We start from the raw sequence: 19,866 nt of genomic DNA, 5'->3' as shown, positions 1-19,866 counted from the left end.
CAGAAACGGGGCCTTACATATTACGAGACAAGGGGGCTATTTGGTAGCCTCTTAACCGTCATTAGGATACTATCTCTTAATGATTCATAACTTCTTAATAGATAAGAGAGAGTCTTAAATTTAAATGGTTAAAAGGTAATCATTAAGAGGTAGCCTCTTAATCATAGATTACCTCTTAATCATTAAAAACTTTGAAAAAATAGTCTCTTACTGACTATTAAAAGACTACCAAACAGCTTCTAATATTTAATCGAATCAACTACCCCTCACTAGCTGCTACGAAATAAGCTTTCTCCACATGTGAAATTAAATTAAATTAAATCAAATCAAGAATGAAGCCATGAAGGGCATAGATGTCTTTTAAGTAAAACCAAGAAAATCATATGTATAACTAATATTTCAGCTTACATATAAATCAAAGTCTCTAGCTACTTATATTTCTATTTGGCTATTTGCAATTAACAATACCACCTTGGACAAAATGCAGGCCAAAGCATTCAACTTCACCCCCTTGATACCATCGTCTCCGGCTGTAAAACTCCCACCAGTTCGCGCAATCTCGTTCCCCGATCATATCACCCGTGACATTTCCATAGCTATACCAAATCAAGAACTAACAACTTCAGTTGAAGAAGAGAAAATAGCAGCCTACTGGGACTACCAGTTTTTGTTTGTGTCCCAACGCTCAGAAACCATTAACCCGATTACCTTGCATGTTATCGAGGGCTCCATACCGTCGGATTTCCCGTTAGGAACATATTATCTAACCGGACCGGGCTTGTTTAAGGATGATCACGGATCAACAGTGCACCCTCTAGATGGTCATGGCTATCTTAGAGCATTCACAATTGATGGGGTCAAAGGTGAGGTCACGTTCATGGCTAAATACATTGAGACCGCGGCTCAAGTGGAGGAGCATAACCGTGAGACGGGTGAGTGGCGGTTCACCCACCGTGGGCCGTTTTCGGTGCTTAAGAATGTGGAGAAGGTTGGAAATACCAAAGTCATGAAAAATGTTGCTAATACTAGTGTGTTAAGGTGGGGTGGAAGGTTGTTTTGCTTGTGGGAAGGTGGAGAACCTTATGAGATTGATTCTAGATCGTTGGATACTATTGGGAAGTTTGATTTGATCAATGGTGTTGATGGATCATCGACACGAATGGTGGGTGGGGACGACATATTAGACCTTGCTGCAAGCATATTGAAGCCAATACTCTATGGTAAGAATACTTGTATTTTTATTTTTTTTAACTGATTACTCACACACTTACCTATTTCCTGCTCGGAAACTATTACAAAAAAATAATTTGCAATCATCAGGGCCGGCCTAAAGGAAAGACGAGGAGAGGGATAAACCTAGACCCGCTCTCCCAGCCCATAAATGTTAAAAGCAAATTATATATATTTTATATACAATTTTGTTTTGAAAAAAACTTTCAAATGTTTTATTGGTGCAATTAGAAGAATGCTCGTCCATTAAACCAAAGTTACGGGCCCAATACCCATAAGTGGTGATATTTTTTTCTTCATGTTTTATATGTGTCATTTTAATAACTTGCTTATTGTTATTATTTTTTGTTTTGATCTGTATTGAGCTTTAGAAAAAAACCTAATTAATAAAATTGTAAGTTATTTATCACATAAAGAAAAGGTGATTCACAGACCTTTTTTAACACCCGAGCATCCAAATTTTAAGTGATTTTTGGAAACATAGTATTAATGAAATCAATCAAAATTAAATTGTTTAAATATTTTTCAAGTGTATCATGCTTTTGAAAACATGTCAATATTTTATTATTTATTAAACTCACAATCAAATCAAATCCAAATTTAATATTGTCATGGATACTTATACGCAGGGGTTTTCAAGATGCCACCAAAGCGGCTGTTGTCTCATTATAAGATTGATACTTCAAGGAATAGACTTCTTATGATGTCATGCAATGCAGGGGATATGCTCCTCCCACGCAGTAATTTCACCTTCCACGGTATGTTTGTGTAATTAAATTTCCAATATATATATATATATATATATATATAGAGGATCAGGATCATATGAGAATTTTTTGGGAATTGAGAACTATGAGAACCATTTTAGACAAAAAAAAAACCCAAAAATAAAAAAAATCATAAAACAAAAAAAAACACAAAAATAAAAAAAGTAAAAAAACCAAAGTTCTTATTTATCATCCCGGTTTCTAAAAAAAATTATCGGTTTAGCTAAATTATACATATACATATATGTATAATATGTATATATATGTACACACATGTTTTTTTTTCTATACACATATGTATAATTTAAGGTAAATGATAATGTACATATGTGTACATTACATAACTAGAGATTAAATGAAAGTATACATATGTGTATAGGTATAATACGAATTAAAAAGAAAAAAAATCGGTTTTTTTTATTATACATATATGTATAATATGTACACACATGTTTTTTCCTATACACATATGTATAATTTAAGGTAAATGATAATGTACATATGTGTATATTACGTAACTAGAGATTAAATGAAAGTATACATATGTGTATAGGTATAATACGAATTAAAAAGAAAAAAAAATTTCGGTATTTTTTTATTTTATTTTTTTTAATGAAACCGGAATGAAATATAAGAATTTTGGTTTTTTACTATTTTAAAATTTTCGGTTTTGTTTGTTTTATAATTTTTTTAATATTTTTTTAGAGGGTTTTTTTAGTGGTCCAAAATGATTCTCAAAGTTCTCAATTTGCCAATAGTTCTCTTAGGATCCTTACCCTATATATATATATATATACTTTTTAATTTACATATATGCTATATAAACGATTTTATACTTAATACTTTAAAATTATTTTGCACATAATATTATTTTTATAAAAACTCTAATTAGTGAATTTAACTGAAATGAATATATATGATAATTAGTTTATTTTTGTTATTTATTGAAGTTTTATGATGAGTTTTATCTTTTAAATATGTACTTAAGAAATATATATAGTGAAAATCGGGTTTTTAGAACCAAATTTACAGAAAATTTGGTATAACTTAAAGGAGAAGTGACGCTCATGGGTACTACTCATGCACCGTTTAATCATGCACTATTAGCTCATTTCTACCTTTAAGTACCCACAAACTATAAAATTACCGGCAACACCTACCAACAAGTATCCTAGAGCTTTTTGTTTGCTTTTTAGTTCTCTAAGTACAGTGAATGTAAAAAAATGAATCAATTTTATGTGGCAAACCTTTGCCATGGAATAAAGTCATGCGCCCGACCCAAATAGGTGGCGACGGTATTACCATGTGGTTCGAAACCATACACCCTACCTATATTGGTGCCCGTTCTCTCCTAAGCTAAATAGAGGGTTAAACTTTTTATTAACTTTAAGTTAAATTTGGAGCGAAAATTTGGATTTATGTTTAAGCTAATTTTGGATTGAAATTTTGGTTCATGCTTAACTCTTTACAGTTGAGCTAAATCTGGATTTAAAATTTTGATTTCGACTGAGCTATATTTGGCTTATACTTGAACTAAATTTGGAGTTTATTGGGTTAATACTTGAGCTAAATTTTGAGTGAAAATTGGGTTTAAGCTGAGCTAAAATTGGTTTGGAAACTCGGATATCCTTAACCATGACTTCGGAATGAAAATCAGGTTTATGCTTAAGATAAATTAAGAGTGTAAATTTGGTTAAAACTCAAATTTGGTGTGAAAATTTGGTTTATACTTAAGCTGAGCTTGGAATGAAAATTGGATTTATGCTTGAGTTATATTTGAAGAGAACTTGGTTATACTAGAGCTAAATTTAGAGTAAAACTTAGGTTTAACTACCGAACTCAGAAATTACACAATCGATTGTACTAGATGGTTCAACCGGGATCACTAGTTAACCCTGTAATTTCATAAAAGTACAACTTCAACTCAAAATATAATCCAAAAGTACATGATTCTGTGGTATAGGAAAGACCTCTAGGTTAAAACTGATGGATTTGATAGTTTAGGAAATGCCGCTAGGTTAAAATTTTTAGTATCAGATAAATATGGGCTACTAAAAGTTTTTGGTCTAAAGTCTAAAACAATAAAAATTTATCTTGCACTTAAACCGGTATTGTGATATAAACTGGTTTTACCAGCAATATTGACGGTTCAAGTTACAAGCTGTTCATCCAGCATGTCGGGCTAAAACACACCGGCCACTTGCCCAGCATCTGGTTTAACCGGTATAAGCCGTTTTAAAATATTGCTTTAAATGAAAATTTGGTCTAACTTGAGCTAAGTTTGGAATGAAGGATTCCACCTTAGATAAATTCCTAGAAAATTTGTTTAAACTTAGGCCTATAAGCCAAACTATAAATGAATATTTGGTCTAACTTAAACGAGCTAAGTTCGGAGAAAATTTGGTTTAACTTTAGCTAAATCTGAAAACAAATTTTGGTATCAATATGATCGGAATGAAAATTGGGTTTGTGCTTAAGTTAAATTAGAAGTAAATACTTGGATTATCTCTAAGTTTGGGCTAAAAATTTGGTTTGTGCTTAAGCTATATTTGGACTGATAAGCTGGTTTGTAATTTATGCGAAATTTTGGTTTATAGTTGACCTAAATTAGGCGGTCTTCTTCTATTTAGAATTTAGTGTAGACATTTTATATAACTAATTATTAAATTAACGAAGGTGTCACCCAAATTTTCATTTGTATTTCAAACACAATTAGACAAGTTGTTGCAGTTAAGTTGCATGGCCTTTCTTCCTGTTTCTTTTGTTCGATTCTCCATTATAGACTTTAATAAAGAAATCCCGTTCAGGCACCGATTAAACGGTCAGTACCCTACCGACTGGTCGTGATTAATCGCTATTTAGTCAAAATCTGTCAAAACTGAAAATTTTATATATCAAACTTCGTATATATATATATATATATATATATATATTCATATTTAAAAAATTACATATAAATTACAATCCGATTAATACCTATAAATTCAGATTAATTACTAGTCTCTACCCCACGCTCAACTAGTGGCTAGCAAGTTATACAACACTGCTTTTAATTGACTTTTAAAGAAATACTTTATATATTTTGCAGAACTTGATAGTAATTTCAAGATCTTACAAAAACAAGAGTTCACTATCCCAGAACATCTGATGATCCATGATTGGGCTTTTACGGATTCCCATTACATACTGTTTGGGAATCGAATCAAACTCGACATTCCTGGTAATTGTGTTTTACTTATATTCATTTATATATAAAACTAAACATATACAAATGGTTTTTTAAATATTTATCAACAAGAAGCTGGTTGTTAATCTAGTTTTTAATTAAGAAAGAAAATATTAATGCAGGATCAATGACAGCAGTATGCAGATTTACTCCGATGATTACAGCATTGTCAGTGAATCCTAGTAAGTCAACATCTCCGATATATTTACTGCCTCGTTTCCCTGAACATGAACGAGGGAGAGATTGGAAAGTGCCGATTGAAGCTCCTTCTCAGATGTGGGTACTTCATGTCGGGAATGCATTCAAAGAAACCGATCACAATGGGAATACACAGATTAGAATACAAGCTAGTGGCTGTTCCTATAAGTGGTTCAATTTTCAAAAGATGTTTGGTATGTTTCTTTTAAGATGTATGCATAAAATGTTATGTTATTTATTAACATCCAAAGACCAACTTAAAAAAAAAAATTTATGATTTCCAATATATAATTATTTGTTTAACAGGATATGATTGGCAAAGTGGTAAGTTAGACCCGTCGATGATGAATGTTAAAGGAGGAGATAAATTGCTGCCTCATCTCATCCAAGTTTCTATCAACTTGGATGCAAGCGGAAATTGTGAAGACTGTCACGTGAATCCTCTTAACGATCAATGGAGCAAGGCAACTGATTTCCCGGTTATAAATAACGATTTTGGTGGACGAAACAACAAGTATGTTTACGCAGCAACATCTTTAGGTTCTCGTCGAGAGTTGCCACATTTTCCCTTTGATACGGTGGTGAAGTTCAACACTGTAAACAACTCCACCCAAACATGGTCGGTTGGCAATCGACGGTTCATTGGTGAACCCATTTTCGTCTCTAATGGGTGTGATGAAGACGACGGATATCTTCTAGTGGTTGAGGTACGCAATTAACTTGCTCGCGAAAATATTATAAATAAATACTTTTAACCACTTAATATAAATTTAAACGGAAAACTTAACTAGTGAAAATTGTTTGCAGTATGCAGTTACAAAACAGATGTGTTATCTAGTGATATTGGATGCCAAGAAGGTTGGGGAGCCAAATGCAGTTGTGGCAAGACTTGAAGTACCTAAATACTTGAATTTTCCTCTTGGATTTCATGGATTTTGGGCTCCTATGGATTTTAGAAAGTAGGGAATTATTAATGCTAGTGTATACTTATATTTTATTTAAATATATTAAAGAAATGATCAATAATATTTATACTTCTTAACAATATTGAACGTAGATTCCATTTAAATATATGCAATTTCATGTTTTGGAACTTAGAAACACCAATTCTACATATCAAAACCTACCGAAACAACGTAGTTTTTTTATAACTAAAAATTAACTAAACATCTTAATCCCCTATTTCAATTTAGTAGTAGTATGCCAATTAAGGATAAACACCAAGAAGGAGGAAACAATGTAGAATCAAGCAACGATCAACCATCACAGAAAATAGAAACGGATTCAATAGTTTTATGGGAAAAAATAATTGTATCTAGATGTTTAAGTTTGTTACATTTTTAAATTTTTACAATATAATCTAGTTCTTGAATACAGTTCAACTAGTGAATTAGTAAAGCACCCGGTTGATCCTATTATGTAAACATTGGTCAACAACGGATATAACTGAAAAAAAAAAATTCCTAATCCTAACCCTTACATGTTGAAACACATGTAACGTGGATGGTCAAATTAATCAACAACGGGTTACCGACCTCTTTAATTATTTTAATACATTGAAATGAATACAATTCATCCCCTATTCTATACATGTCATAGGACATTTATACTAGAAGAAAGGAATATTCTAATGGGATCTCTCTCTAACGTTCTGATAGTGAGTTCTCCTCCCTTATTAGTAGGGGTCTTCATCGGTTCAGATATCAGTTATTCAGGTAGTTCGGATCGGTTTATTCGGATTTCAAATTTTTTTGTCAATAACTGTTATCCGAACCGAATCCAAATTCACAGTTGTCTAACCGAACTGAATCCAACCGAATTCAATTCAGTTTGGTTTCGGTTAAAACCGAATTAAACCAAATTAAATCGAGTATAATTTGCATTTTTCCCTTTTCATTTTTAAACACGACTTTACCACAATCTTGGTAGGCAAATGACAAATGCCAGTAGAAGAAGGGTTATTAAGTGGAAAAGAAGCTTCTTAATGCATTCTCCTTCGCATATACTTGGTAAATGACACAAAACTTAATCCCATACATTGTAATGACATTACAGAAAGTAATCAGATGACGACAGCGAACAAGATTGATTTACGGTTTTGGTCTTGAGGTGTGAGAATCTGAAATGGTTTGGGTTGCGCTTTAGACACTCCATATGGGCTATGACAACATGTAGATAACATATACACAATGGTTAAATTCGGATAATTTGGTTATCCGAATTACAAATTTTGAATATCCATTATTCTATCCAAAAACCAGATTCTGAATTCGGATTCAGTTATGAACCAAACCGAAAACCAAATTCGTAGTTCGGATCAGTTATTTTGGTTATGGATATGATTTGGTTTTCATTTTTTTGGTTTTCGGTTTTATTAAACACCCCTTCTTATTGGTGGAGATTTTCTTCATTCCTTTTGTGCCTATGCCATGTTTAAAGGTGGGGATTTCCTTCATTCCTTTTGTGCCAATGCCATGTTTGCTTGGTGGTTCTTTGATCATTACTGTTTTTATTCCTTATTGAGTATGGGTCCTCTACCTTCTAACACATGGTAAAATATCACATGCCTTCTGGTACGAAATAAGATACGCTACAAAATAAACTCTAACTAGTTATTAGCACCCGCGCGTTGCGCTGGGTTTTGGAGAGTTTTTCGTATGGACACGTCATATAGCAGTTGTAGTGTGGCTGGTCAATAGCCTACAACTGGTTTACAAAAGGATGGTGGCTAGTCTTTGATGGGATTGCGTTTACGAAAGGACCTATCTAAACATTAGTAGATAGGCAGCCTACAACTGGTTTACAAAAGAAGTAAAGCACCTATCTAAACATTAGAAGATCAGTAGCCTACAACTGGTTTACAAAAGGATGGTGGCTGGTCTCTGATGGGATTGCGTTTATTTTACTTTCCTGATGTAATGGTCTACAAAAAGTGTTCGTTTCACGAAAGGTCTTTTTTATCACCAAAGATGTTGTCCACCATTTCAGTTCAAAGTCATGGTTTCCTGCAAAAAAAACTAAGAAAAATGATTACACAAATCACTGTCATCAAAATTTTCCCTTGGTCAATAATTAACCCGTATTGACTTACTAAGTGTCCCCATCCTTGTCACAATTTCAAAATTCAACACACAAAGTGTCGGTGACTGAAACTTTTCTTTAAAATGATAAGCTATGGACAACTATCAACCTGGTTGGGCAGACTAATGGGTCAAAACATGTCATTTTTTATAATGATAAACTATGGGCAACACTCAAGTTGGGTAGACTAATGGGTCAAAACATGTATTTTTCATAAGTTAATTAGAATGGAGCTTTTATTTTAAAGAAAAGCTCTTAACTTTCCAACACTTGAACACTGCTAGAGTTTTTTAAGAAAACTTGATGCAAAGAGCTTTCATCATTCTTAGAGGAACGTTTATTATGCCTCTTTAATTGTTCAAAACCCGTGTTCTCACTTTGTTTCTCATCATCAACAATCTCCTTAATTCTCAATATAAAACAAAAATACGGCGATAATTTATTAATACAAACAAAATTATCCAAAATATCAGCACACAAATGAAACTAACATGCAAAAGTGTGTGCATAGCTACAACTTACCTCCATTGTTGGGTACATTGCTCTTGTAAGTAATGAGCATATGTAGAAATTACACAAAACAGCAACCTTTGCTTCTGATTTAGAACTGCCTAGACTTGCTAATATCAACATAAAAGTCATGTACCTGCCACAAATCAATCATCTTCACATATGCCAAAATTCACAAAACTGACAGGATTAACATAGTACTAAAGATGAAAATTAAGAACAAACTTACAAATATGTATGTAAAACACAACAAAATTAAAGTAAAACAGCACATGTTTAAGACAGTATTATCAGTGTGCGCCTGTGACAAAAAAATATCGGTAAACATTTGAGGCTCAAATATCCGTCGTTACAGTTGCAACATACGTTGCCGTTCCAACTGTTCCAAATAACGAACTATCAATCGATCATCATAGCCCAGGCATAGATTCAAGCGAAAAACTGTAACAAACCGAAACAAACCCGTTTACATCAAAAAGTGTGAGCGCTAGTGAAAACGCAAGTGCAAAAAAGAAACATATGAAAAAACTTTTGAAAAAACTGAAATGCGCCATCATAGTCTTTACAAAACAAAGAGGCTCACATACATAGTCCGTCAATACCATGACTAACAAAGCACAGCTCAGTGACGCTACGGGTGCAACCCAAGTTGCCATGCCAAGTAGCAGGCCATCATCATCACCGGGTAAAACTGAAACAAACAAACAAGCTTGGAAACTACTGCCAGCGATCGCCATAAGTCACACAACGAACGGCTTCATCAATAACATTGCAAAACAAACAAATACATATGCACAATTCCTTATTCCCATCGTCTACAAAGCACTTGCCAACACAGCTGTAACCGAAGGTACCAAGCCACCATCATTGCAGGCTAAAACCCTCAACAAAGTGGACAAAGAAACTGACATACCACCGCCCATCACAAACGTGCAATATTATCCCCAAACAAAGAAGGGAAACGGTAAGTTAGCGTGGCCACAAAGACTCAGATTCAGTCAATAACGTATACATAGCATCTAAAGTAGAGAAATTTAATTTATGAGTATAGGCATATCATGGAGCAGCTTTTGAGCGCAACAACAATGCCATCAACATCATCTTATCACAGACAACAAAGCCACAAATACCATGTAACATCTGGGAAAAATCCATATTTATTTTGGACTAAAATTGTCAACTTTGATTCGCGGTAATATGGTAGTGATCTTCATATGCCATGTTCCAATAATGCGACCGTATAGCATTTCATTCGCGGCCGTGGCTTTTGGGTACCCTCTACAATCAAATAAGCTCGGAATGCCCCCGTCCGAATGGAGATTGAATACGAATGATAGCATCCAAATCTGCAAAACAAGCTCAAAGCACCCAAAGCAGACATCAAACAGACTCTAAAACTTAAAAACTGACTCAAAATACAAAAATAAAAGAAAAACAAATAAAAACATATTCAAACTCTACACTCGGGTATTCACCCGAGGTCCTATCCCTATCAATCAATCAACCTAGGGATGTCGAGGAGAAACACGTCTTCCTCGACCGAATCAACCGGCCCACCAATATAACGCTTTAACCTATAGCCGTTCACCTTCCACGAGCTCCCATCAACATCTCGAACTTCAACAGCACCATGCGGGAACACCTCCTTGACCGTATACGGTCCTCCCCATCTCGATCTAAGTTTACCTGGAAATAACTTCAGACGGGAATTATAAACCAACACTCGATCCCCACACTTAAACTCTTTCACCTTCTTCAACTTCCGATCGTGCAACGCCTTCGTACGCTCCTTATAACTCCACGATCTCGCGTACGCCTCATCTCTCAGCTCCTCAACCTCATGAATTTGGAGATACCGGTTTTTCGCAGCTTGGGTTAGGTCAAGACTAACGGATCTCAACGCCCAATACGCTCTATGCTCTAACTCAACCGGTAGATGACACGCCTTCTCGTAAACCATCCTAAAGGGTGTGGTCCCAATAGGCGTTTTAAATGCTGTGCGAAAAGCCCAAAGCGCATCATCCAACTTATCGGAATAGTCCTTTCGGTTTTTGAGGACAGTTTTCTCCAGAATTCGCTTAACGCCTCGGTTTGCGTTCTCCACTTGCCCGCTCGTCTGTGGGTGATAGGCGGTGGACAACCGATGGGTGACCCCATACCGTGCCAACGTCTTCTCCATCTGGGCATTGCAAAAGTGTGTGCCCCTATCACTAATCAAGGCCTTGGGGGTACCAAACCGACTGAACAACCTCTTCAAGAATCCCACAACAACTCGGGCGTCATTAGTGGGAAGGGCTTGAGCCTCAACCCAATTGGAAACGTAGTCGATAGCCACGAGAATGTATCGGTTCCCTCGAGAAGAAGGGAACGGACCCATGAAATCAATGCCCCAAACATTGAAAACCTCACAAACCTGAATAGGGTTTTGGGGCATCTCATTACGGGATGAGATGTTACCGGTGCGCTGACATGTGTCACACTGTCTGACAAACTCGTGTGGGTCTTTGAAAATTGATGGCCAATAAAAACCGGAATCTAGAACTTTCCTCGCAGTGGAAGACAGACCATGGTGGCCACCAATTAAACCCTCATGACAATGTCTAATAATCTCATGGCCCTCTTCTCTACTCACACACCTCCTCAACACTCGATCGGCGCCTACACGAAACAAATACGGTGAATCCCATATGTAGTGGCTGGCATCTGTGAAAAACTTCCTCCTCTGCTGATAACTCATGCCCTTGACCACCACTCCTTCAGCCAGATAATTTGCAATGTCGGAGAACCATGGAAGACCCTCCTCTTCAGCACTAACGTATAAGACTAGCTCTCTATCAAATCTCACTCTCACCATCATCAACGACTCGTGGGGAAACTTATCCCCGATGGTGTCCTCTCTAATATCCTCTCTCTTCGGATCCTCCAAACGTGACAAGTGATCCACAGAAACATTCTCCGCTCCCTTTTTATCTCTAATCTCAATATCAAACTTGGAAATCAAGAGAATCCATCGTATCAGACGAGGTTTGGCATCTTTCTTGGCGAAAAGGTATTGTAATGCCGTATGATCAGTATAAACGATGGTTTTGGACAGCACGAGATAAGAACGGAATTTGTCGAACGCGAAGACCACTGCTAGAAGCTCCTTCTCGGTAGTCGTGTAATTATCCTGAGCATCATTGAGGGTCTTACTCACGTAATAGATGGGATGGAAGTGCTTGTCCTTCCGCTGACCTAGAACAGCCCCGACTGCAAAATCACTAGCGTCGCACATGAACTCGAAGGGTAAGCTCCAGTCGGGTGCTACTAAGATAGGGGCGTTAACCAGCTGCCCCTTGAGAAACTCAAATGCCTTCAGACAATCATCATCAAAGTCGAATGTGATGTCCTTCTCTAGAAGGCGAGTCATGGGCCGGGTGATCTTAGAAAAATCTCTGATGAACCTACGATAAAAACCCGCATGCCCAAGAAAACTACAAACGGATTTCACACTAGTCGGTGGAGGAAGTCTACTGTTGGTGTCGATCTTAGCTCTGTCTACCTCAATACCGTCGCGCAAAATCTTGTGCCCAAGCACAATGCCTTCAGTCACCATGAAGTGGCACTTCTCCTAGTTCAGCATCAACTTCGTCTCTATGCACCGCTTCATCATCCTCTCAAGATTAGAAAGACATTGATCAAAAGAGTCCCCATACACCGAAAAATCGTCCATGAAAACCTCCATGGAACTCTCGATCATGTCCTGGAATATTGCTACCATGCAACGCCGGAATGTAGCCGGAGCTTTACGTAACCCGAAAGGCATACGTTTGTACGCGAAGGTACCGTATGGGCATGTAAATGTGGTCTTTTCCTGATCCTTATGTGCGATCGGGATCTGGAAATAACCTGAAAATCCATCAAGAAAACAGTAAAACTGTCGTCCCGACAGACGCTCCAACATCTAATCGATGAACGGAAGAGGAAAGTGGTCTTTCCTAGTAGCGTCATTAAGCCTCCTATAGTTGATGCAAACCCGACAACCTGTGATTATCCTAGTCGGAATAAGCTCGTCACGTTCGTTAGTAACCACTGTCATCCCTCCCTTCTTAGGGACGACCTGAACGGGACTCACCCATGAAGAATCGGAGATGGGATAGATCAGGCAAGCGTCGAGGAGTTTGATAACCTCCTTCTTGACCACCTCCGACATGTTAGGGTTGAGCCTCCTCTGAGATTGGATTACAGGCTTGTACTCATCCTCCATGAGTATACTGTGCGTGCAAAAGTTCGGGCTGATGCCCTGAATGTCCATGAGTTTCCATGCAATAGCCTGTTTGAGCACATCAACCAACCTCGACTTCTCATCATCCGTTAACCGAGAAGAAATGATGATGGGCAAATCAGCCTCACCGTCTAAGAAAGCATACTCCCAATGAGGAGGTAGCTCTTTAAGCTCAAGGGACGGTGGTGCCTCAATCGATGGTCTCTCCTTCGGTCCCTCGGTGCTATCGGCAACCGTAAACACCTCGGGGGTATTCAGGAGGTGAGCTAGCAAGAATGCTTAGGTCATGCTCCGGGGGAACATCAACATCGTCCTCCTGATTGAGCAAATCTGCTCCAGAGTAGTCAAGACAGCGCTCGAACTGAGATATGAACGTGTCAAGAAAGTAAACGGAATCGTCCTGACTACTGGAGTTCCTCTTCGATTTGACGACATCGAAGGTGACATTTTCCTCCCCTACACGAAGTGTAATTTTGCCGTTGAAGACGTCAATAAGTGCTTTAGCAGTACGCAGGAAGGGTCGTCCCAAAATGAGCGGGACCTGATCGTCAGCCTCCATGTCAAGAATAACAAAATCCATGGGGAAAACAAATTTATCGACTTTAACGAGTACGTTTTCCATGATTCCCCGCGGATATTTGACCCAACGGTCGGCCAAGGATAAACTCATGCGCGTTGGGACCGGCTCGCCAAGGTCTAGCTTTTTATAAAGAGAATATGGAATTAGATTTATGCTAACACCTAAATCGGCCAACGCGTAGCTCTCAGTCGAGCTGCCAAACAAACACGGAATCGTGAAGTGTCCCGGGTCTGCTAATTTCTTCGGCAGCTTGTTCTGGACTATCGTAGAGCATCCTTCATTTAGACATACCGTCGAAAGCCCATCCAGCTTCTTCTTATTCGAAAGAAGATCTTTTAAGTATTTAGCATATTTGGGCATATGCTAGAGTGCTTCGACAAACGGAAGATTGATTTTAAGCTGTTTAAACATGTCCAAGAAATGTCCATATTCCTCCACATACTTCTGCCGTAGAAGACGAGCAGGATACGGAACTCGAGTAAGATCGACTTCGGGACTCTTCTTCTCTTCAATCTTCTTCTTAACGACTTTCTCCACAGGAGACTCACCGTTTGACACGGTACTTCCTGGGGCTCGCCTCTCGTGCGTCCTCACAGGAGCCTCCATCTCTATCTCCTCGTCCACTGGCTTCTCATCATCTGCCGGCGGCTGCTCTCTATCGCCTCCTCTACCATTGCGGGTGGTCACTGCCTTCAACTGTGCCTTCGGGTTAAGATCGCTGCTTCCCTGAAACGCTCCGATCTGCTTATTAGGTAGCATATGCTTCATCATCTCATCCACCTTTCGAGACATCTCCAAAATTGACGACTGCTGGTTCTTCAATAAGGTGTCGTGCTTAGCCAATCTATTCTGTGTGTTATTATCTCTGTCAATAAGTTGGGAAAGCATGGTAGATTGCTTAGTTAGAAACTCGTTAAGATCCGGATCCATACCACTGGTCTTCCCCGCACTCGAACTCCCTACCACCTCTGTATCTCTAACCTGACATTGCTCCTACCTTGGCTGAAAGCCCTGAGCATTACCTCCCAACCTCCAACCATAATTGGAGCTATTCCTCCATCCGGGGTTCGGTCCTCTATTCTGATTTTTCCCGAGTAGTCCACCTGCTCCTGCTGATCGACCGGACAATCAATTGTGTCGTGCCCTCCTCGGCAGATCTCGCACCTATTAACAACCTTCTTCAAGTCCTTAATTTCCCTCTGAATTGCCTCTAAGGCAGCCGTGATGCTAGTATCATTTGAAACTTGATGGACGCCTCGAGCGGAAGAAGTGGTGGTCTTAGAAGTACCTCGGCCGGACGGCCCCTGCTGCTCGGCTAGGGCGAAGCTCTCAAACATCGACTCGCATTCATCTATATCCAGCTTCTCTAACATGTCCCCTCCAGATGACGTGTTGAATCTCTGCTGCATCTCAAAAGTCAGCCCGTTATAGAATTTCTCGACTACGGCCCATTCAGACAGACCATGCTGGGGGCATGTACTAAGCAGATTATGGAACCTTTCCCAAGCCAAAGGGTATGACTCGTCAGGGTCCATGCAGAAGGAGTAGATCTGATCACGAAGTCGCGAGGCTTTAGATGGCGGAAAATACTTTTTTAGAAATCTATCTTGAAGTTCGTCCTAGGTAGTGATGGAACCAGGGGGAAGGTTTTCCAACCATGATGAAGCTCGACCCTCAAGAGAAAATGGAAAAAGATGAAGGTAAATAGAAGCACGAGTGGCTTAGGAGATATGAAAAGTATCGCAGATGCGAGTGAATTTGTTTAGATGGACCCGCGCGTCCTCGTTTTCAAGTCCGTGAAATGGGGAGGAATTAGTAATAGAATTCATGACGTTGGGCGGAATATGCCAGTTATTAGTATCAGGCATCGCTGGACGTGTGATAGCAGATCGTCTCCCCGTAACTCCTTCATTTGCTCTCGAGTGAACCGTACGCCTAGGGGGAATAGCGTCACCCATATCTAACTTGGAATCTGAAGCGTGTACCTTGATTTCGCGTAAAGCACGTGTAATCTCCCGAAGGTCCTTACGGCGCTCACGAAAATCTCTCTCGGGTTCGTCAGAAACAATGAACTCTGGTGGTCTTAGCGAACGAGTACGTCGCATACGCTGTAAAACAGATAGCAATTAAGAGCAATTAAGTAATAAAATAAAATCTAATTATTTAAACTGAAACTAAAAAAAAGAAAAAGCAATTAGAATCTAATTCGTCAATTACCAAGTGTCCCCGGCAATGGCGCCAAAAACTTGATGTGCCTAAAAGTGGTATATAAAAATATTGCAATTAATAACCTAGCACAACGAGTAATAAAAACCTAGAATACCCTAAACCAAACCACTAGCAACAGGCAAGTGAACCTATCGAGTGTAGAAGAGCTATGGGAAGTCCGGGAATATCGAACCCTAGAGATACTTATTGAATTAACGAACTTAAATTCTAAAACCTAAATAAACTAATAATTAAGAAAAAGATTCTTTTTGAATTTTTATTTATTTTATTTTAAAAAACTAATAACTACTTAAACTAAATTAATTTAACTAAATTAAACTTAAAATTCTAAGACTTAGATGAAAACCACTAATGAGAAAAGCGTTACCTAGGCTTGAAATCCTATTTGTGAATCTTGGGTGCTTATCGGCTATGGAAACTATGATGGAAACGAACCGGACCAAACCAGGAGTGAACCGGACCAGCCAGAATGAACCAGACCCCCCCTAGGCCGGAGCGCCTCGCGACGCGGAGGAGAAAGCCCGCCGCGCGGCGCGGCGATGCATGTTTCCAGAACCTTCATTTGTGAACCGACTTAACTTTTTTTTGGACCCTTGTTGCCTATAAAAAGACCCCTAAACTCACCATTAAGGATACCCTGAAGTTCCAGACGAATTTGGTGAGTTCCGAGGCGTCCGAAGTCAGTTTTCGGCAGCTCTGGAGTCGAGGAATCAGCCGGCGAAGTGCTTAATATTCAAGGACAAAGCTTCCGGGTTTTATCACCTTTATTCTTCCGTTCTTATTTATTTTCGCCATGATTTCGTCTATTATTGTTTTGTTTGATTTTAAGATGTTAGGCTAAACATTATAGATTGCCTAGGCTTATGATGAACCTACTTTGACGTTGTGTTTTGATTTGGGATTTATTCGCGTTATGGTTTTTATGGTTTAGTAAAAGGTTTACTTGTATTAAATTGATGTGTATGGATATTTAGGATTGTTTGATTAATTGTTATTATTCCATAGTTGCCTAGATTATTGTTTATCATTATGATATGTTGCTATTAGGTCAATTACTTTGTGTTTTTGATTATTTTATGATTGATGTGCATTAAGATCATAGGAATAATAATTATTAATTAAATAAACCTAAGTGCGCTGCTAACCTAAATAGCTGTAAGGTGCAAGGTTATCGATAGATCTTTATTATTTGATCTTGCTAGATTTAGTTCTTCGTAAGGAGTCCGTCTAGGTTTGATTATTTAATTATTGTCTATTGAATCAATTTGATATATTAAACTGCCTTTGATTTCCGCGCTGTAAGGTAGGATTTCGTATAAAGGAACTAAATTATATACAATTGGTTGACCATAAGCGAACTTGATTTTTAATACTGGTGTGCGTTAAAACTTGTTAGAAATCCATAGGTTTCTCTTAAGAATGGTCAGGGGTCCTGTTCGGGTTTTCTTATAAGTATCTATTTTACGATCCCAGTCCATAACTAAATATTTTCCCAAGTCAATTAATTACTGAAATTTAGGAGAGTCTAGCCTAGGTAGTTTTCTCATCATCATCATCCTATTTTCATAACAAACTTCGTTTTCGTTTAAATTACTTGTTTTCTCAATTACTTTTTAATTATAGTATTAAATTAGTATTTTAAATAAAAATCCCCCAAACAAATATAATTAATAATTTGTGTTTTGTAGTCGAGTGTAATTAGCTAATAAAACGTAATTTAAAGAGTCTCGTGGGTTCGATATCCGGACTTACTTAGCTTTACTAGAGTCGATCGATTCACTTTCCAGTTAGTAGTTTAGTCGAGTTTTAGAAAGTCTAGAGTATTACTTAGTGTTTATTTTTAGTTAATTTAGTTAATAAATATTAAACTACTTCAAGCACATCACTCACCACCATAGTTTGTTGAGGCGGTGGTGAAAGATGTTAGTAATGAGAATGATTGTGTTGGTCAAAATGAAACAATTTTCCAAAATGAATTGAAACTAAAAACAGATGAATTGTCTTTTTGTGAAAATTGCACTTGTAAAAAATGTTTAAATGGTAAATTGATCAATAGGAGAGATGAGGAGGTGGAGGATAATACCACCTCAAGTAAACTCCAAGACCTGGGAGTGCTATTTTTATCAATTCAAATTGGGGAATTTAAAACTGATCGGGCACTTCTTGATATTGGAGCATCTGTTAGGACCGACATTATAACCGACGGACCTTCGATGTGTTATGTGGAGGATTGACATATTATGTTGGTGACCGACGATGGGGGTTGCCGGCGATGTTGTGCAAACCACTACATCATTTAAACCAACAGGCCTGTAGATCTATAAGTTTTCTAGATTTTTATTTGTCGATTTAATCTGTCAATAAGCTTCCATGATGCGATGGACGTGAAACATAACAAACCTCCATTGAAATCGACGGTGACGTTTGCCATAAAAACATCATCCAATAGGGAAATCAGAATGCTAAGAGGAACTCATCTCATGGGTAAGGTGATTGTTTTTGAAATTAACCATACGCAAATAATTATTGTTCTGGATGTGACTATAAAATCATGATAAGTTCATATTGTTAATTTTTTTTTGTCATGAAAAATTAATCATCTGCAAAGTATTTTTTTTTATTTCACTATGTTTCAGAACAAAAACACAGTTCGAAAGAGGTTATCCATGCATAGTGTGTTTGCGAAATTGGAGTTGCGAAGAGTGGCGTCGGAGTGCATCGACGGCAAGTTGAGATCGGATTGGTGATGAAGTTAATTATGCCGGTGGTTATGGCTGGAGTGTTGGGATTTGCGATTTGATTAAAACACACCTAAATTTTGGATCTTGATTTTAGAAGATATAGTGTTTCTGTAATTTTTGTTCTTTTGTTGTAATTTGTAATCATCGTTGTGCTTTATATATATATATATATATATATATAGTTTCATGCGATCGGATGTTAATAGGTGGTGGTGCCGGAATCTTGGTGCTAAGTTTTAAGTTTGGATTAAAAATGATAATTTTAGATTGATAATGTTTCCATATATAATATAAAACACTGGACGATTATGACCCTGTAGTGTTATAAAACAAGTATAAAAATAAAACACACAGCCTACAAAATACACTTTCCATATAGACCATCAGATCACCAAATCTAACGCACTAAATTACTTCTTACACTTTTTAAACACATTCCACTTCTTATTATAACTCCACCCTGTGTGTGTGTGTGTCAGCTTACACTGCTGTTTGGTTTTGGTCTCTGTTATTCCTCATGTATATGTCATCCTACAAGAAACTCGTTGTTTTAACGCCAAGATACCGTATAAGCTCGATTAGAAAATTTAGCATATTGGACATAGTTAAACACTTAAACCTGTCAAACCAACTAAATTTGATTTTGTTTGATTCGTTTTTGTGTCTGGTTCGAATTTCCAAAAGAAATTTTGAGATTATGTTACCCGATATAGGATTATTTATTTATTTATTCTTATTGATGTACCGGAGTCCTAATAAAGAAAAGAGTATACGAAAAGTGTTATATTTTAGTCTTTATAATATTTATATATATATATATATATATATATATATATATATGAAGAATGGAAGAAGATGATGATTTTGAAGAAAAGAAAAATCTCGTATTCTTAGAACAAATTTCTCTGAAATGCGTCTTTCAAGATGAAATTAAAAAGACACATTTTTCAAGAATTTGAAAATTTGTACGGCCTAGGTAGGAAACATAATAAAACTGTCCGTGGAGACTGACTTTTTAGAAGAAAAGTTAAGAAAGAAAT

General features: G+C 37.4%; 1 protein-coding gene across 1 annotated transcript; it reads left to right on the top strand.

Annotated features, from left to right (window-relative positions):
• Positions 1-473: 473 nt before the first annotated feature.
• Positions 474-6,400, top strand: LOC143614813 (carotenoid cleavage dioxygenase 7, chloroplastic-like). The gene is made up of 6 exons (XM_077088135.1): positions 474-1,220; positions 1,860-1,988; positions 5,086-5,217; positions 5,346-5,615; positions 5,728-6,128; positions 6,229-6,400. Exons 1-6 carry the CDS (start codon positions 482-484, stop codon positions 6,382-6,384), a joined length of 1,827 nt encoding a protein of 608 aa, XP_076944250.1. The 5' UTR covers positions 474-481; the 3' UTR covers positions 6,385-6,400.
• The last annotated feature ends 13,466 nt before the right edge of the window (positions 6,401-19,866 follow it).

Source organism: Bidens hawaiensis, unplaced genomic scaffold, assembly GCF_021521415.1.
Source record: "Bidens hawaiensis isolate Kalapana, Puna unplaced genomic scaffold, B.hawaiensis_p1.1 tig00041141_1, whole genome shotgun sequence".
NCBI classification, from domain to species: domain Eukaryota; kingdom Viridiplantae; phylum Streptophyta; class Magnoliopsida; order Asterales; family Asteraceae; genus Bidens; species Bidens hawaiensis.
This window is presented reverse-complemented; position numbering and strand designations above follow the sequence as displayed.

Bases quoted from the DNA above. Each gene is read 5' to 3' on its own strand.
- LOC143614813 (XM_077088135.1), top strand. From the start codon at position 482: ATGCAGGCCAAAGCATTCAACTTCACCCCCTTGATACCATCGTCTCCG. The intron at 1,989-5,085 runs GTATGTTTGTGT...TATATTTTGCAG, and splicing joins CAGTAATTTCACCTTCCACG to AACTTGATAGTAATTTCAAG. The intron at 6,129-6,228 runs GTACGCAATTAA...AATTGTTTGCAG, and splicing joins GATATCTTCTAGTGGTTGAG to TATGCAGTTACAAAACAGAT.